Source organism: Talaromyces atroroseus (genome assembly GCF_001907595.1).
Source record: "Talaromyces atroroseus strain IBT 11181 chromosome Unknown scaffold_5, whole genome shotgun sequence".
Lineage (NCBI taxonomy): Eukaryota > Fungi > Ascomycota > Eurotiomycetes > Eurotiales > Trichocomaceae > Talaromyces > Talaromyces atroroseus.
In genome coordinates, this window is record NW_017971437.1 from 30522 (window position 1) to 46431 (window position 15910).

The window sequence follows — 15910 nt, forward strand, 5'->3', positions numbered from 1 at the left end:
ACATACCGTAACTATTCCTGTGCATGGTACACCTGTCGTCCTGGTATGTTATCATTTCATTTTGTATTCGAAGATTTGTAGTACATACATCATCCACAACATAGTAACAGCTCTCCCCCAAGGGTCTAGATAGATCTTTAAACTCCAAAAGATGCAACACCGAGATCATTTCAAGCAACGCCTTTTATGTACAATAGAAACAAATTCTCTTGGTAGGAGGAGAGAAAAATGAACACTGAAAAAGACAAGAGACTGATCCATCCAGATGATCTATGTAGCAAACATCTTGTGGACGAATATGAAGAAGATGCAAGATTAAAAACCAGGCAAATGAGAAATAGATATATGCACAGCGCTCAACTCTCGTACAGACGTCAGTATTCCTGTACGCCTGAGCATGCAATGCGACACACATATATAATGCAGACGTCTCCTTCCCAAACTCCGGCGCTTGAAATGCACAATTCAACGACTAATAAGACAAAAAAGTGAGTAACACACTCGGCTTTCGCAGGGTTTTGCTGAAAACAAAATGTCGATCTAGAAAGGGCGTAGATATTGAGAAACTTGCCACTTGTAGTCAGACACGACCGAGGCAGCTTGGTGAGAGAGGGAAGAAAAGAAAGGCGTATGTAGTTCAATCGATGAACAAGCGAATCTCCTGTAAAAAGAACACAGGTTTGATGGTTATTAGGCAAATATATCTCGCCTAAATATACCCGTCGACACCACAAAGGTAATACAGCCATAGGCACATTGGGATGGAGGGCGTCAACCAAGAAAGCTGTTAAAAGCGACGAACTGCGAGTCATCAACCATGATTGTGTTGCAAATGACTGGCAAATAAGTGCTTTGTCAATTGTGAAGATTGTTCAAGTCGCATTGTTCGTTTGGATATAACCTTTCTGCTTTTTTATATCTTCCACCGTAACATAACGTGAGATATAAGACGCTTCTTTAGCGTGTGGCAGGAACCACAATAAAGCAGGTACTCGCTTGATACCATGTTTGCCTCGAATGATCGAATAGAGGGAGATGTGAAGCATCTCACGAAGGCATCAAGCGTCTACCTGGCCATGGTAGCTGTATCTCTGTTATTGGCGACGACTCTCTCATACATTACTTTCAGAGAGTTTAGGTCGGTCTTGCCGGAAGCAAAGCAGTTCTTCACAACGTGTCCCCTGGGAAGAATTAGCCATAATCTCCACGAATTTATCCACGTGGAATTCTTACCAAAGCCTATCCTCCAAGCCAGGGTAGTTCTCATTACGTAGGAGTTGCTTAATGAAATTGCCAATCTTCAGAATAAGACGACGCATCTCATTAGCTCGCTCCTCTTTGTCAGGATAGTTTCGTTTCACATCACGGAGCTTATGCAATAGATGAACTTTAGGTTCGAAGATGGAATCTTCCATCGTTGCCGGGGGTGCAGTAATGCTAGCGCTTCGAGGTCGGGTGCGATCTTCATGTACGCCATTCTGACTACGTTTATGAATCTTGTCCGCAGCGGAGCCAGTTCTGGATCTGAGAGGGTCGGTTTTGGGAGTATTGGCACGCTCGGTACTATCACGAGGGCCATGTGTATGCGACCGCTGTCGGGGCCTTTCTGAATCACGATGGGCCTTTCGGCCATTTTGAGGAGCAGGCGATGCGGACACACTTGGTTGTCGGCGTTGAGCAAGTTGGACCTTCTTGCGGTGGTGATTCTCGACGACCTTCCTAGCAGTAGCACTATTCCCATTCAAGCTTTTCTCCCTCAGAACAGAGATCAGGTAATCAGCACGGCGAACAAGATGAACCGCTCCAGGAGACTTGGTTCCTTTGTCTTCAGCATTGGCTCGTTCATTCTTTTTATCGACACGGTGCTCTTCAAGGAAGAATTTGTCATTGAGTCCAAGGTCAGGATCGTCACGGATCTCCGGCCAGGCTCCATAGCCATGTCGGACAATTCCAATACAAAGCATCCCATCTTCACGCGCACCCCAAGAACAGCTGTAGTCGGCTTTCTTTGATGCTTCTGGAACCCGAAAGCTAGTCTGATCAGTCAATGCTTGTGTTGCGGTACGCAAAACACGCATTTCCTCGGGGCGTTCGAGCATGGTATGGGCGTTAATTCGCTTAACACCCATATGGTCGAAAAGTACCGCTTTCTTCTCTTTCTTCGTGGGGGTTTTGCCCGACCTCTCTAGTTGCTCAAGTTTTTCTCTCTCCTCTCTAACCAGGTCATATGCCTTTTCAGTAATCTCGCGAAGAGCAGCTTTCACGGTGTCCCTATCACGTCCTGTAAGACGAGCTTCTCGTATGACATCTTCTTCCCGTTCCTCAATGTCACCATATCGCAGAAAAGCCCTGATTAGATGACGAAGTTCCTTCTCTCTTAGCGGGCGTTTAGGATCCTCAGATTCAGAATCAGATTGGTCAGCCGTCTCTATATTCACCTGGGCGCGTGCTCGACGTTTTGCCTTCCGCTCCTCCCGCTCATCATACGCATCAGTAGGTGCGTGGCGTTTTCGCGGGCGGTTTTGCTCAATAACTTCGTGCAGGTAACGCTCGTCTTCCTTACGTTTCTCCTCCGCTTTGATCTCAGCAAGTTGCTCTTTGGGAATGATATCGTCCCAGGTCATCTCATCAACCTTCACATCGACAAATTCGAAGGATTTGAGGAATTCCTCGCCTCCATCCGCCTCTAAACCTTCAGCCTGTTCCGTTTTATGTTCCTCAGCATTTGCGAGAACTGAGTCAATGTCAAGTTGTTCAAGTTTCTTCTGATTTCCTGTTTGCTCGAACATTTTTTGTCCACGTCGCTTCAGAATACGCGAGATTTCGTCTGTTCCAGTAGGCTCTCCAACAGCACGAGCATGTTTTCCTGGAAGAGCATCTTTTTCTGTCAAACCACGCTGGATAGTAATAAATTCAAGCATGAGTTTGTTTCGAGCGCGTTCCAAAACTTCCTCTTCGATAGTGTCTTTTGAGACGAGGCGATAGACACTCACAGGTTTGGTTTGACCTATGCGATGTGCACGGGCCATGGCTTGAAGGTCGGCCTGGGGATTCCAGTCGGAGTCAAAGAGGATGACCGTGTCAGCTGTCATCAGATTGATACCAAGACCACCAGCTCGGGTTGACAAGAGAAAGGAAAAATCAGTGCTATCTGGAGCATTGAAATGCTCCATGGCTACTCTACGATTCGCAGCGCTAATTGTCCCGTCAAGTCTCTGATATTGATATCCTCGAAACCTCATGTAATCACCCAAAAGATCAAGCATCTTCACCATTTGGCTGAAGATGAGCACTCGGTGACCGTCACGTTTGAGTTTAGCTAGAAGCTGGTCGAGGAGCATCATTTTCCCACTGCTAGTGATCATGGTGCGTAGGACATCCTCACGGCGCGTGTTGCCTTCCAAAAGCTTCGCTTCGGCGTTAGGAAACATAAAAGGATGATTACTGGCTTTCTTCAACTCCATCATGATATTGAGCAATGACTGCTTTTGACCGTTAGCTCCTTCATTCAATGCGGCATAATTCTTCGTCAAAATATTCTTGTAGTATTCAAGCTGAACATCTGACAATTCAACGCGAATAATTTTTTCTGTTTTGGGAGGGAGGTCCGTCTCAACCTTGGACTTGGTTCGTCGCAGCATAAGGGGTTTGAGAGTGTTCTGTAGTTTAGCAAGCTTTTCGGACGCTGCTTCAGAACTCAAATCCATATCCACCTCGACCTCAACTAGGCCAGGATTGAGAAAATCCATCAAAGCAGACAGCTCTGCCAGGTTATTTTGAATTGGTGTTCCCGTGATCAAGAGACGGGCAGGAGATTTGAAATCAAGTAAGTTTCCATACAGGTTGGATTCTCTGTTCTTCAGACGGTGGGCCTCGTCGACAGCCATGAATTGCCAAGGGATCTGACGCAAAAAGTCAAAGTCCATGTTAGCATACTCAAATGTGGTAAGCATCACGTTGAACTTCGGCTTGCGGGGATTCCTGTCCTTCAGAAGTTCGTAGTCTTTGATAATCTGTCGAGCTGTGCTGGAGCCACTGTAGACAATGTAATTCACATCTGGGGTCCAGTTGTCGAAAGTTTCAGACCACGAAGGTATAGTGGAAAGAGGAACAACAACGATGAACGGGCCATGCTGTCCTCGAACATGACGAAGCCAATTGATGAATGCAATGGTTTGAACTGTCTTACCAAGCCCCATCTCGTCAGCGAGGACCACGTTATGATTCCGGGACCAATTGTAAGCCAAGAAGTTCAACCCTTTAACTTGAAAATCCTTCAATTGCCCATTCTTCAAAAAGCCGGGCGAACCCGTGATCGGTACATGTGGCGATCTAGTTCTAGGGTTCATTTCACGCTTATCGCAAGTGACAACTTTGTCATTGCGATCAAGGAACTTATCAAGTTCATCAAGAGCAATGTCCTTGACTAGCGAATCGCTTTCCCAAGTGCAAGAATCATAATTCAACCGTTTCCATTTTACAAAATACTCGGTTTCATCTAGCCCTTCGCGGTGGCCGATGATACGTTCAACTTTTTTATAATCCTCCAAAGATTCGATGTCGCGTTCACGATCGAGGTTCCATTTCTCCTTTTCTTCGGGAGCGACGTCAGGGTCGTTATTCATGTAAAGATCAGTCCTGACTTTGTTTTTGAAGTAATTCTCCAACCTGCGAAAGCCACTATGAAATTTAACATCGTCACTAGACTCCCAGGTCGCATGATAGTGTGATTGGTCCTGCCACTTGATGTAGTATTGGCAGTCACGTATAGTGATGTCGTAGTCACTGATATTCGGGTCAACTCCATCTTTGAGACGATGATCAAGGACTGAATCAATTCCGGGGCCATTATAATGCGGTGCCGCAGCCACATCATTGGGGGTAAAATCCTCCTCTTCCTCTTCGAACATTCCATCAGAATCCTCGTTGTAATTTGCAACCTTGGTGGCATTCCTGCTAGAGAAACGCACCTCAGCAGGGGGGCGAACGATGGATGATTGCAGTTGACGTCGCCGTGCTGTGCGTGTAGAAGAAGCCCCATATTCGTCAGTGTCTGAGTCCGAGGGGGATGATCGAGTTACCGAGCGAGATGGGCCTTTGGATAGTGGCTGCGAATTGACAACACGCCTTCGTTTTGAACGCGGTGCTTTCGGCTCCTCGTCTTCTGAATCCACAATCGTCTGGCGACGTTCGTTCCTGGAGCGGCCACTTCTGCGAAGTCCATAAAGTTCCGGATTCTGTCTTATGTAGTCTGTCTCATCGACCGCTGATTTTCGTTTCATTCCATGACTGGAGTCCGGTGACGACGACGTAGGGGAGCGATTGCCCGGGCCATGGCGACCTTGGCTTTCAAGATCTGAATCATCATAACTAGAGTTCCCAGTCGCTGGCGAGCCGCCATGGGTGTTTTCTGGAGCGGCGGCATTATGACTAGCGCCGACATGGAAAGAATCAGACGTCTCACTTTCAGCATCACTCATAACAGCGTCCTCCTGGTCGCTAGCCTGCTCTGAGGAGGACGTATGATGAAAGCCATTATAGCCATTTGTCAATGGCTTGAAAGCATCAGTCCCGGGGGACGGCTCGACCGCGGATGGGTACACCATGCTAACTGCTGAAGAACGAAAAGAGGTCAGCATTGCAGGCTCCAGCAAGGCACAGCGGTGTTAAAAATCATGCAGAAATGATTAGGAGCGACTTGCGACCACGAAAACATGTTCACAGGAGCAGTTGGTACACAAGAGTGGAAGGACAGAAGGAACTTTGATGGACGGATAATTTTTTTGATGGAAGTTTGATGAAGAGAACGGACATGGATGACGACGAGGCCAGCCGCGCACGAGGCCAGAAAGCAAAGGCTACAGCAATCTGCACATCCACAAGAATAAATACAGAATCGCCTTTCCAACAATCAAGAAGAGCCCTCAAGAGAGAAAGAAACGACTTCATGACACTGGAAGGTGGGTCGACGGCCGGAATCGAAGTACTCCAACGGACGCGTCTAGCCAGCTCAAGGGCAGAAAAAAAAACTTACCTTCCAAGCGTGGTGACCCCAAGGAGGGGGATCGATGGGTGGAAATCAATTTCTGGGGATGCAGAAAAGACAAACTGTGGAATTGGGGGTTGGGGGTTGAGAAAAAGATTTACTTCCACGATCTGCGATGCCGCGAGACACTGGGAGGTGGAATGTCAGGGAAGTTGGTGTGGGTGACACAGCGAGTAGAAAGCAAGAGCAGCGGACGCCTTGGTGCCTGAGGCTTCACGGCCGCATGCCCAGGCCCAAAGAGGGCAAGTGCCTCTAGCCTACCTATGATTGGCTGCGTGCGCTGGCAGAGCCTTTTCTGGCTTAGTGAGGGTGCGAGAGGGTGCGCATCCCGTGACTTGTGCGAGAATCGGCGGCGCCAATCATGGCCGGCGGATTTGGCAGCGCTTGGTGCCTGAGGCATCAACGACCAGGCACTCCGTAAGGCTCCACCGCCATCCCACAATTTCGCTCAAGTTTTCTTCGGTGCCCCTCCATCCTGTGCTTAACGGGCTGTTTGTCGCAGGACCGCATCGCTTCATTTCTGCTGTTTAGAGTAGGTGAGCCCATTCTCTCCTCTTGCCGACTCATGCCCGCCCGCATTCCAACGTTTGGCCCGACTTACACTCAGCAGACGACGACCGGGACGGTAGCAAAGCATCATCATGGCGGACAAACTCACCAGGTATTTTTGCATGCTTCTGACTTTCTCCCGTCAAGACTAACGCTGACTGTGTTTCAGAATTGCCATTGTCAACAGTGACAAGGTTCGTCCTCTATAAAAATTTTGTGTCTCAATGTCTTGTCGACATAACGAGTGCTAATCAAAGACCATTTTCGTCACGTATAGTGCAAGCCGAAGGTATATCTCTACTTCTCATGGTATCTTTTTCAACCTATGGAATCCAAATTAACGAAATGCAATTTACAGAAATGTCGACAAGAGTGCAAGAAGTCTTGCCCCGTGGTGCGTACTGGCAAGCTCTGCATCGAAGTGACGCCGGATTCCAAGATTGCCTTCATCTCGGAGCGCCTCTGCATTGGATGTGGTATCTGTCCTAAGAAATGTCCTTTCGGTGCCATTCATATCATCAACCTGCCGACCAATCTCGAAACTCAAGTTACCCACCGTTATTCGGCTAACAGCTTCAAATTGCATCGTTTGCCTATGCCTCGACCCGGCCAGGTACTTGGTTTAGGTAGGTTACTGCGACATGGTGATGGTATCTCGGGCTAACGATTGCAAAAGTCGGCGCGAACGGTACTGGAAAAAGTACAGCTCTGAAAATTCTCAGTGGTAAACTTAAGCCCAACCTTGGTCGCTATGACGATCCACCCGACTGGCAGGAAATTCTCAAGTACTTCCGTGGATCTGAACTTCAGAGTACGTGAATCTCGGAATTCTGTTATGGAATATGACACTTACTGGCTTTCAGACTACTTCACGAAGGTGCTGGAAGACAATTTGAAGGCTGTCGTCAAGCCCCAATATGTTGACCAGATCCCCAGAGCGGTTAAGGGCCCCGTGAAAGAAGTCGGCCCTTTGATTGAGGCCCGTTCTCAGATGGACAACATGGAAAACATCATGGAAGTCCTTGGTCAGTAAAATTTGCTCTTATCCTGACACTGCAACACTTTCTAATGAAAAGAATAGAACTCAAACAGGTTGAGAACCGTGACATTTCTCTCCTCTCCGGTGGAGAGTTGCAACGTTTTGCTCTGGCTTTGGTTTGCGTTCAGCAGGCGGACGTGTAAGTACAACACTCTTTCTATCGGCAATCGGCGTCTAACCTCTCGGCGATCGATAGGTACATGTTCGATGAGCCGAGTTCATACCTCGATATTCGTCAGGTAAGCCAGTACCTCTTTTCATTTGTGTTCACCCTTGCTCTGGCTATATACAGTAGTTGACTGACACTTCCAATAGAGACTTGCTGCTGCTCGTACTATTCGTGAATTGCTCCGCCCTGATGACTATGTTATTGTTGTCGAGCACGATTTGTCGGTTCTAGACTACCTCTCCGATTTCGTCTGTGTTCTCTATGGTCGACCGGCTGTCTACGGAGTTGTCACTCTACCATCGTCGGTTCGTGAAGGAATAAACATTTTCCTTGATGGACATATCCCTACGGAAAACTTGCGTTTCCGTGAAGAATCCTTGACCTTCCGTATCGCCGAAGCCGGTGACGACTTCTTGGTCGATAAAGATCGTGCATTCAGCTACCCAAGTATGGAAAAGACTATGGGCAATTTCCATCTGAAGATTGATGCGGGTAAATTTACCGACTCGGAAATTGTTGTTCTGGTATGTATTTTCTACTCATCGATCCATCAATCAAATATAAATGATGCTGATAGAGGTTAGATGGGTGAAAACGGCACTGGTAAAACTACATTCTGTAAAATGCTTGCCGGAGCTGAGAAGCCAGATGGAGGTGCCTCCGTACCTCGTATGAACATCAGCATGAAGCCCCAGAAGATAACCCCGAAGTTCCAAGGCACAGTTCGGCAATTATTTTTCAAGAGGATCAAGGCTGCTTTCCTTAACCCACAATTTCAGACAGATGTCTACAAGCCTCTTAGAATTGACGATTTCATTGATCAAGAAGTTCAAAATCTGTCTGGTGGTGAATTGCAACGTGTTGCCATTGTTCTCGCCCTCGGCATTCCAGCTGATATCTATCTGATCGATGAGCCTTCGGCTTACCTTGATGCAGAACGTAAGTGTTCTCTCTCTTTCATACACACATTTTCCTCGCTTTTTCTCCGCCACACAAGTATACTGCTCCAATCAGCAGTGATCAAAAAGCAACTACCGGTCATACTCAACAGATTTTGGCTTATTCCTTGGTGTCAAATAATATCACTGTCTTCAATATTCTGGCTGCTTTGTACCATTACATTGACACCATACTAACATTTTGCAGAGAGAATTACTGCCTCGCGAGTTATCAAGAGATTCGTCATGAACACAAAGAAGACTGCTTTCATCGTTGAGCACGATTTCATCATGGCTACTTACCTTGCAGACCGCGTCATAGTGTTCGACGGCAAGCCATCCATCGATGCTCACGCGAATGAGCCTGAATCGCTTCTCACTGGCTGCAACAGGTTCCTTAAAAACTTGGACGTTACGTTCCGTCGGGATCCAAACAGCTTCCGGCCCCGTATCAACAAGTACCAGAGTCAACTTGACCAGGAACAGAAGTTGAATGGCAATTACGTATGTCTTCCTTTCACTTTCGCCTTCACATCCCGATTATTCGTTCTTGGCTAACCTGTCTATAGTTCTTCTTGGAAGAAGAGAGTTGAAGAGGGCGTTCCACACAAGGATCGTCGCAATCATCAGTGGTACGATGAACGCGACGTTTACAAACGGCGTCATTGGGTTCTGAGAAGAAAAAAGGGCGTCCGGTTCGGAGCATTTTCAGGCGTTCGGAAGCAGTCCCTCGCCCATTCTTCTTGCGGCGATGAAACTGCCAGCGATGAAGATGATGAGGAAGATGACATTTTTCCATTATCTTCGATGTCCACCTTTTTTGATTTCCCAATGCATTACAAGAGCTTGGACAATCGTTCCGGCTTATTTCTATCAAGAGGACTACTCAGCAGCAGCGTGTCCTGATAGGGGTAGGCTATGACAATATCGGTAGAATCCGCTAGTGTTGGTACCTACGCACTTGTCGGGTTTCCACCAACGGTTGGTTATATCAACGGACGCGGAGATTAAGAGTGATGTTTTGCGAGTCAGTAGCGAAACTCAAAAAGTCTTGTTAACAATCAGTGGGAATCTTTTCAGATACTGCGCTTTACGTGACGTTTGAGTTCTGTTCGGCAGGCTACCTAGGTAGACTGGTTAGCTAGTTATGTGCTTTTTTTTCTCTTTTAGTTGAACATAACCACGCTCGTTTTCATACTCTATATTTAGTCCCGGTTCACGTACTAGGCAAGATTACAACGGACGTATAGTTACCGACTGTACGTGCTGTATTATTGAACACGAAGCCCACCATATTTGGACTGGCAAGACCGCAAAAAGGTGTAACAAGACCAAGGAGTCTTGTGTTCTCTATTAATCAATTTCGACCGGTGCTGCATACGCATCAATATACGCCTCAACCTTGCATTTCAGTCAGTGTTCTTCAGATCCGAGCTAGCCACCACACTAACCTACGCAGCTTCGCCCCATACGCGGCTGAATTGCTTGGCTGCATGGAACTAGAAAAATAGGAATGAAAATCTGAAATGACTCTGACCTCTTGCTAACTATTAGGTACCTCTTTGTTGTTAGATGCTACTGCCTTCAATGACTGCCGGGAGTACAGGGGAATATACCCCTTTAGAAGCTCTCAACCCAAACGCGGAGGACCATGGCGATGAGGCTGGAGAGGAACAGTCGCATGGCAAGCGAACTAAAGTCTGGCAGAGAGTTGATGCCACCAGTTTTCTGGCTATATTGCTTGGCTTTCCGGTTCTTCTGCTCGCAGTGACACTCCTGGCCCTGTTCTGGCACGAATCCGTGGAAGCTATCAATAGAGCAGAACCAAATATCTATTGGGCACGGGTCGTCCATGCAGGCTGGGCGACACGACTGGTGACGGTATGTACAGCCTCTATCCGGGCAGTGATGGCTTTCCAGGCTGGACTTGTCACGGCCTTGGTTGCCGGCATTGCTTTGGAAACCACAGGCGCGCCTCTCCTACACGCTCCATTGTACTCCATGCTCCGAGCAGTCAAGGCAGCTCCTAGCAACTTCTGGACCGCAACAGACTTTCGGCCTCATCTACCACGCTTGCTTTATGTGCTAGTGCTCATCGAAGTCCTAGTAACAGCAGCGTCTCAGTTCCTATCCACCATCTTCCTATCTGATTTCGTGGATGGGACCTTTACCCAGCGCAGCAATTCGACCAATGTCAACATCCTTAATGCCACGTACGGAGCCGCTGATGCATGGTGGTCGATGCCTCCTGCGGCAAGTTGGACATTCGCTGAGCTGCCGGGGTCCTTTGAAGACCAACCGAACTTTCAAGATACCGGACACACCTTTCGAGCTTTCCTTCCTTTCGAGGAGGAGATGCAACGAACCAGATTGCACCGCTCCGTGGTCCAGTGCCGGTCATGGATCATCGAGTAGTCTGTGGGAGTCCGCCGCTGACTAACTTGACCCTAGATGCTAGCTTGCCCAGTTATGTGCACTTGTCCGGGCAGATTCCCACAGAAAATTTGAGATATCCACTTTCAATCGACCAGGTCTCTCAACCCTACATCAACTTTACCTGCATATTGCCAGTCCCAGCATATTGGGACAACAACACAGTGGGCGAGACGAGCTTGTGCGTCCCCCATACCCTCTCAAACTGGACAGTTCTCAACGAAGACCCTCTGATCCAGCCTGCAGGATTCGTCGAGGCTTCGAATATATTCATGGTCCTCGATGTCCTGTCTACTAGTGCAATTATCGACACGCTAGGCCACACCCCAGCCGTCCAGACGATCCGAACCGATGGTCCTTGGACGATAGTTTCAAACGGTTCCGCCTATATTGAAACCCTCCGCATCTCTGCCTGCCTTAGCAATCTCGCCATGCAAACCCTCACCGTCGGAATGAACAGTACGACCGACAATTTCGAACCGACGACCGCCTGGGATCATGTCACCCAAAGTTACAACACAGAACTCTCCCGCCTTCAACTAGGCGTTTTATCATCGGAAAATATGAGCCCCGTCAACAAGCGAGGCACCCTCACGCTGGACCCCCGATCCGAATGGGAAACATTCAATCCCCCAGCGGACACCTTAGGAATCGACCCAACTACCTTCTTCCTGGTCGTTATTGTTAGCCTTCCCACACTCTTCATTTCCAACCTCAACTTCTCCTACGACCCTAGCGTGATACTCTCTCGCAGGACCACCGGCTTCATCTTGGGCAATTCTCATCCGACCCACGTGGATCTGTTTCAGGACACCTTGATTACGACAGCCAGTCCGGCATTGGCCGTCCAGGCCTTGCTGACCCGCATCTATCAGATGGCCTACTACAAGAAATTAGCCCAGTTGAACAGCCCAGTTGCGGCCGTGACGGCGTTCTCAAGTACCGCGACGATTCCAGCGCAGTGGACGGGGTTTGTCCTTGGGCTTATGCTGATTGTCATTCATTCAACTATTGTAGTAGTTGTAATTGGCTGGTTTGTCAGATTGACCGAAATCTCGTTCATTGGGAGTTACTGGCAGACGGTTGCGCATGTGGTCTCAGAAGAGACGCGGCCAATCCTGGAGGAGGCGGGTCGGACGGATGATAGGGCTGTGAGGGTGTGGGCAAAGCGGGAGGCAGTAGTGGAGTCATTAAGATGTCGTTGGATTCTGCGTAGGAGTTTTAGTGGACGCGTTACTCTTGGGCCTGTAAATGATGGAAGGTAGAATTTGATTGATGGTAATATGTAAAGTCTCGATAATCACAGGCTATGGACTACCGAGTAGCGATGTGAATAATCCTCGACCACTGATGACTCACGTCAACATCCTTTTACTTACCTTACTCGCATGTCCAGGCTATTTCCGTGCATGCAAACAATAAAAATGTAAGATCCTCTTGGCAAATGACGTCCTGTCTCTAGAGATGCTGTGAGCTCAATGAGGCTCTGGATCAGCATGTCATTAATGGAGTACTAACTACGGCGTTGATCGATATCGACAGGCCGGGGCCCCACAGTACCTAGGTGTATGTGATTGGTCTACAGGTGTGCACCAAGGAACGTTCCGCCGAGCCGCACATATCACTTCCACGTTGGGAATCAGGGTTGATGTTGAAAGAGAGAAAGTTACTACGAACATCTGGAGTAGTAGGTGAAGCCCAGATTGACATCGAGTAAGATATTGCATATAGTAGATATCACGTGGAAGATTACGATACACACCTAGATAGTTATATATTTCAAACTACATTAGATAGACACGAGAACGATCATATTTGTTGGTGAATTTCTCCCCTTTGATATATTCTTCCATTCTCAAGATCTGCATCATTAGATAGACTATATCCAGCACGAAGCCATCGTCTAGCATGATAGCACATACATCCCGGGGTAAGGCTGGGGCTTCCCACTTACCCAGCAAACCCAAGAGCTTTCACGAGTACAACGAAGATTATTTCACAATCAATCCTCTTCGATCTCGCCTTCCTCGCTTCCGGAATGAACTGCTTTCTCCACTTTTGTTTCTTCTTCGATAGCGGCGACTGGAGTACGACCAGGCTCTCGGTCACGATGGCTGCGCTCCCGAGATCGTTCTTTCTCGCGATCGTCACGTCTGTACCGTTTGGCGCTACGGCTGGCAACACTTTCCGCATCGCTGTCACGTCTACGACGACGGTCGCTACTTACTGTGCTACGCGTATCTCCACCATAGTCCAGCTCGTCGCGACTTCCGCGTGGGTCGCCACGGGTCCGGTATAGTCGTTCGCGCTCTTCTTCTCGATCACGACGTTCACGATCGTAGTGGCTAAGCCCACGTCTGTCTCTGTCGCGCTCTTTGTCCCGCAACCGATCACGATCATCCCTCCTTTCACGAACAGGTGACAGACCGCTTACCTTGCGGTACGAACGCTCACGATCTGCCTGCGCCTTACGACGGTCTGCTTCGTAAGGGTCGGGATCAGGTGTTCGGCTAGGTCTAGCTCTGCGATCAGAGCGGTACAAACCATTTCGCGAATCTCGATCAGAGCGCTCATGATAATCACCACGACGTGAGCCACGTTCTCGATCACGGTCACGGTCACGGTCACGATCTCTGTTGGCATCTTCTTCCTTTTCTTTCAAGCGACGCACAACTTTTTCGAAGGCACTCATACGTAAATCATCAGACTCGAGGGCATCGTACTCTTCGAACTTCTCAATCCGCGGTCGGACCTGTTCCCATGTGTCCCCCAGTCGAACAGGTGGCTCCAGGTGTTTGATACGAGAACGTAGGGCATCAACAGCACGTCGCTGATGACGATCAGCTGCATGCTTTTCATCTTCAGAGCGCCGCTGAGCTTTTTCTTGCACTCGCTGAAAGATGAGTTGGAGAGTGTCAGGGTCAATATTGGCTGTACGGCGGTCAGTAGCCATGACAGACATGAAATCATCATATGTTGTTTTTGTTGTGATCTCATAGCGTTTATCCTGATAATCTTATTAGCTTGTTTCCATAAGGTAATGATCAGTTTCAAGTGACTTACATCGAGGACATCGAGGACATCATTTCGGGGTCCTCGCAACGATCTCTCCTCTTCTTCAACCATGTCCCAGAACAAATCCAGAGGAGTTGAGCCACTTTGACCTAGCATTGCTACATACCGAGGGTCCTCTTGAATCAAAGCATGTATATGCATCCACTTGCTTCCGGCTTTTATCTTGCCTTGGGAGCGTAGCTCTTTGAGCAGATCCAAATACTTTTCTCTGTTATGACGTTCTCTCCGAGCCTTGGCAGCCTTGTGCTGCTGGCGGGCATCATTAAAGTTCCGTTCCAGAGACTTGATGTGGTTTTCGAAAGCGGTGAGAATGTCTGATTTGCTTAGGGTCTTAAACTTAGCGTCATTTTGAATCTTCTCGTTGGCCTGCAAGGCATTTTGCACTTCGGACCATCTAGCATATGGCTCTAACTCAAGTGCCTTGAGAATATTCGCTAGGTCGTCCATGGCGGCTTTACGAGTCACGGCTTCTTGCTCCACATGGTCCTTCTTTAGGTCAAGTATATACTCTTCAAATAGCTGGCGACGTTCACTTTCGTCGTTTGTGGATCTGAAAATGGTCTCTCCTTCAATAATTGGACGTATAGTTTTCCATCTGCTGTAGTGCTTTATTTCCGGGTGACTCTTCAGCATGGTATAGAAATCAGTGCGTAACTTAGCAAATCTTTCCTTCGCGCGATCTCGTTCCTGCATGCGGACTTCCGCTGCATGCTTATCAAACGCAGCCCTTCGATCTCTGGGGTCTTTCAGAGCACGATACTGGGGATCCTTGATGGTGGCTCGCATTGCCTGTTCCCAGGTCCAGTCGGGTTGAACATTGCATCGTCGTAAGAGTTTAATAAACGCGCTTTCAGCTTCTTCGAAGGAGCTATATTCTGGGTCAGTCTGCTGAGGAGTCACGAGGCCATTTGTCTCCATCCCCATATATCCCGGACGACGATCGGGGGTATTTCGGTCACTATCGTCCCGGTCACGTTGCTGCTGAAGATAGGGAGGGAATGAGGACGTTCCGCCAGCGACGAAAGTAGGAGCGCTGCCCAAGTCAGTCTCAGAAAATTTAGCGCATCTATGAGAATGAATCTCACCTTGGAGGTTGTGCTGGGGGAGGTTGAACCTGTGCAAGTGCGGTTCTGTAAACTTCTGGCATTTCCCAGGTGCTTTGCTTGGTTTCGGTGTTGTACCAATACTTCCGTCCACCCTCTGCAGTATATTCTTTCCACGGCTGGTTTGACAAGGCGCGCTAATACGATAGGCTGGTTAGAGACAAGCTAAAGACAAAATCGCGAGACAGCTTACCTCTACAGGAGTCATCAGCTCCGTAGGCTTCGCCCATTGTGTTGCTTTTGTCTGAACATTATAATAGTATACGCGGCCGTCGGCATTGCGGGCCTCCTGCCAGAGGCCGCCAGGCATACTCGGAGCTGGGTTCATCGCGACTGGCTGATGATGGATAGGCTGGAAGGTCGTGGTGCTTGAATAGGGAGCAAATAATCAACGCGGAAAAGTTTACGTCTTGGGCGCACTAAGCCGCATTTGGCAGTCAATGCTAACCAAGCTTTGAGCCGCGGAAGGTGCCAATAATGTTTGTTTCTTGTTTGCACTCGATGCTCTCTCCTTGCCAACATTCACTATTGATAGCGAATTGGTTCATTTGACATGAG

General features: G+C 48.3%; 4 protein-coding genes across 4 annotated transcripts; 2 read left to right on the forward strand and 2 right to left on the reverse strand.

Annotated features, from left to right (window-relative positions):
• Positions 1-1066: 1066 nt before the first annotated feature.
• UA08_04465 (hypothetical protein) lies at positions 1067-5606 on the reverse strand (the record flags this gene model as incomplete). Its single annotated transcript, XM_020267369.1, has 2 exons — positions 1067-1181; positions 1234-5606. The coding sequence occupies 2 exons, from the start codon at positions 5604-5606 to the stop codon at positions 1067-1069; spliced, it is 4488 nt and encodes a 1495-aa protein (XP_020119960.1).
• Positions 5607-6687: 1081 nt separating this feature from the next.
• UA08_04466 (Translation initiation factor RLI1) lies at positions 6688-9334 on the forward strand (the record flags this gene model as incomplete). The annotated part of the gene is made up of 11 exons (XM_020266850.1): positions 6688-6707; positions 6765-6789; positions 6954-7221; positions 7272-7406; positions 7459-7620; positions 7677-7773; positions 7831-7873; positions 7950-8327; positions 8388-8742; positions 8950-9245; positions 9311-9334. The coding sequence occupies 11 exons, from the start codon at positions 6688-6690 to the stop codon at positions 9332-9334; spliced, it is 1803 nt and encodes a 600-aa protein (XP_020119959.1).
• A 994-nt stretch (positions 9335-10328) lies between these two features.
• Positions 10329-12439, forward strand: UA08_04467 (hypothetical protein; the record flags this gene model as incomplete). Its single annotated transcript, XM_020266861.1, has 2 exons — positions 10329-11155; positions 11209-12439. 2 exons carry the CDS (start codon positions 10329-10331, stop codon positions 12437-12439), a joined length of 2058 nt encoding a protein of 685 aa, XP_020120188.1.
• Positions 12440-13176: 737 nt separating this feature from the next.
• UA08_04468 (hypothetical protein) lies at positions 13177-15680 on the reverse strand (the record flags this gene model as incomplete). Its single annotated transcript, XM_020266872.1, has 4 exons — positions 13177-14181; positions 14238-15282; positions 15335-15489; positions 15546-15680. The coding sequence occupies 4 exons, from the start codon at positions 15678-15680 to the stop codon at positions 13177-13179; spliced, it is 2340 nt and encodes a 779-aa protein (XP_020120189.1).
• Positions 15681-15910: the final 230 nt, after the last annotated feature.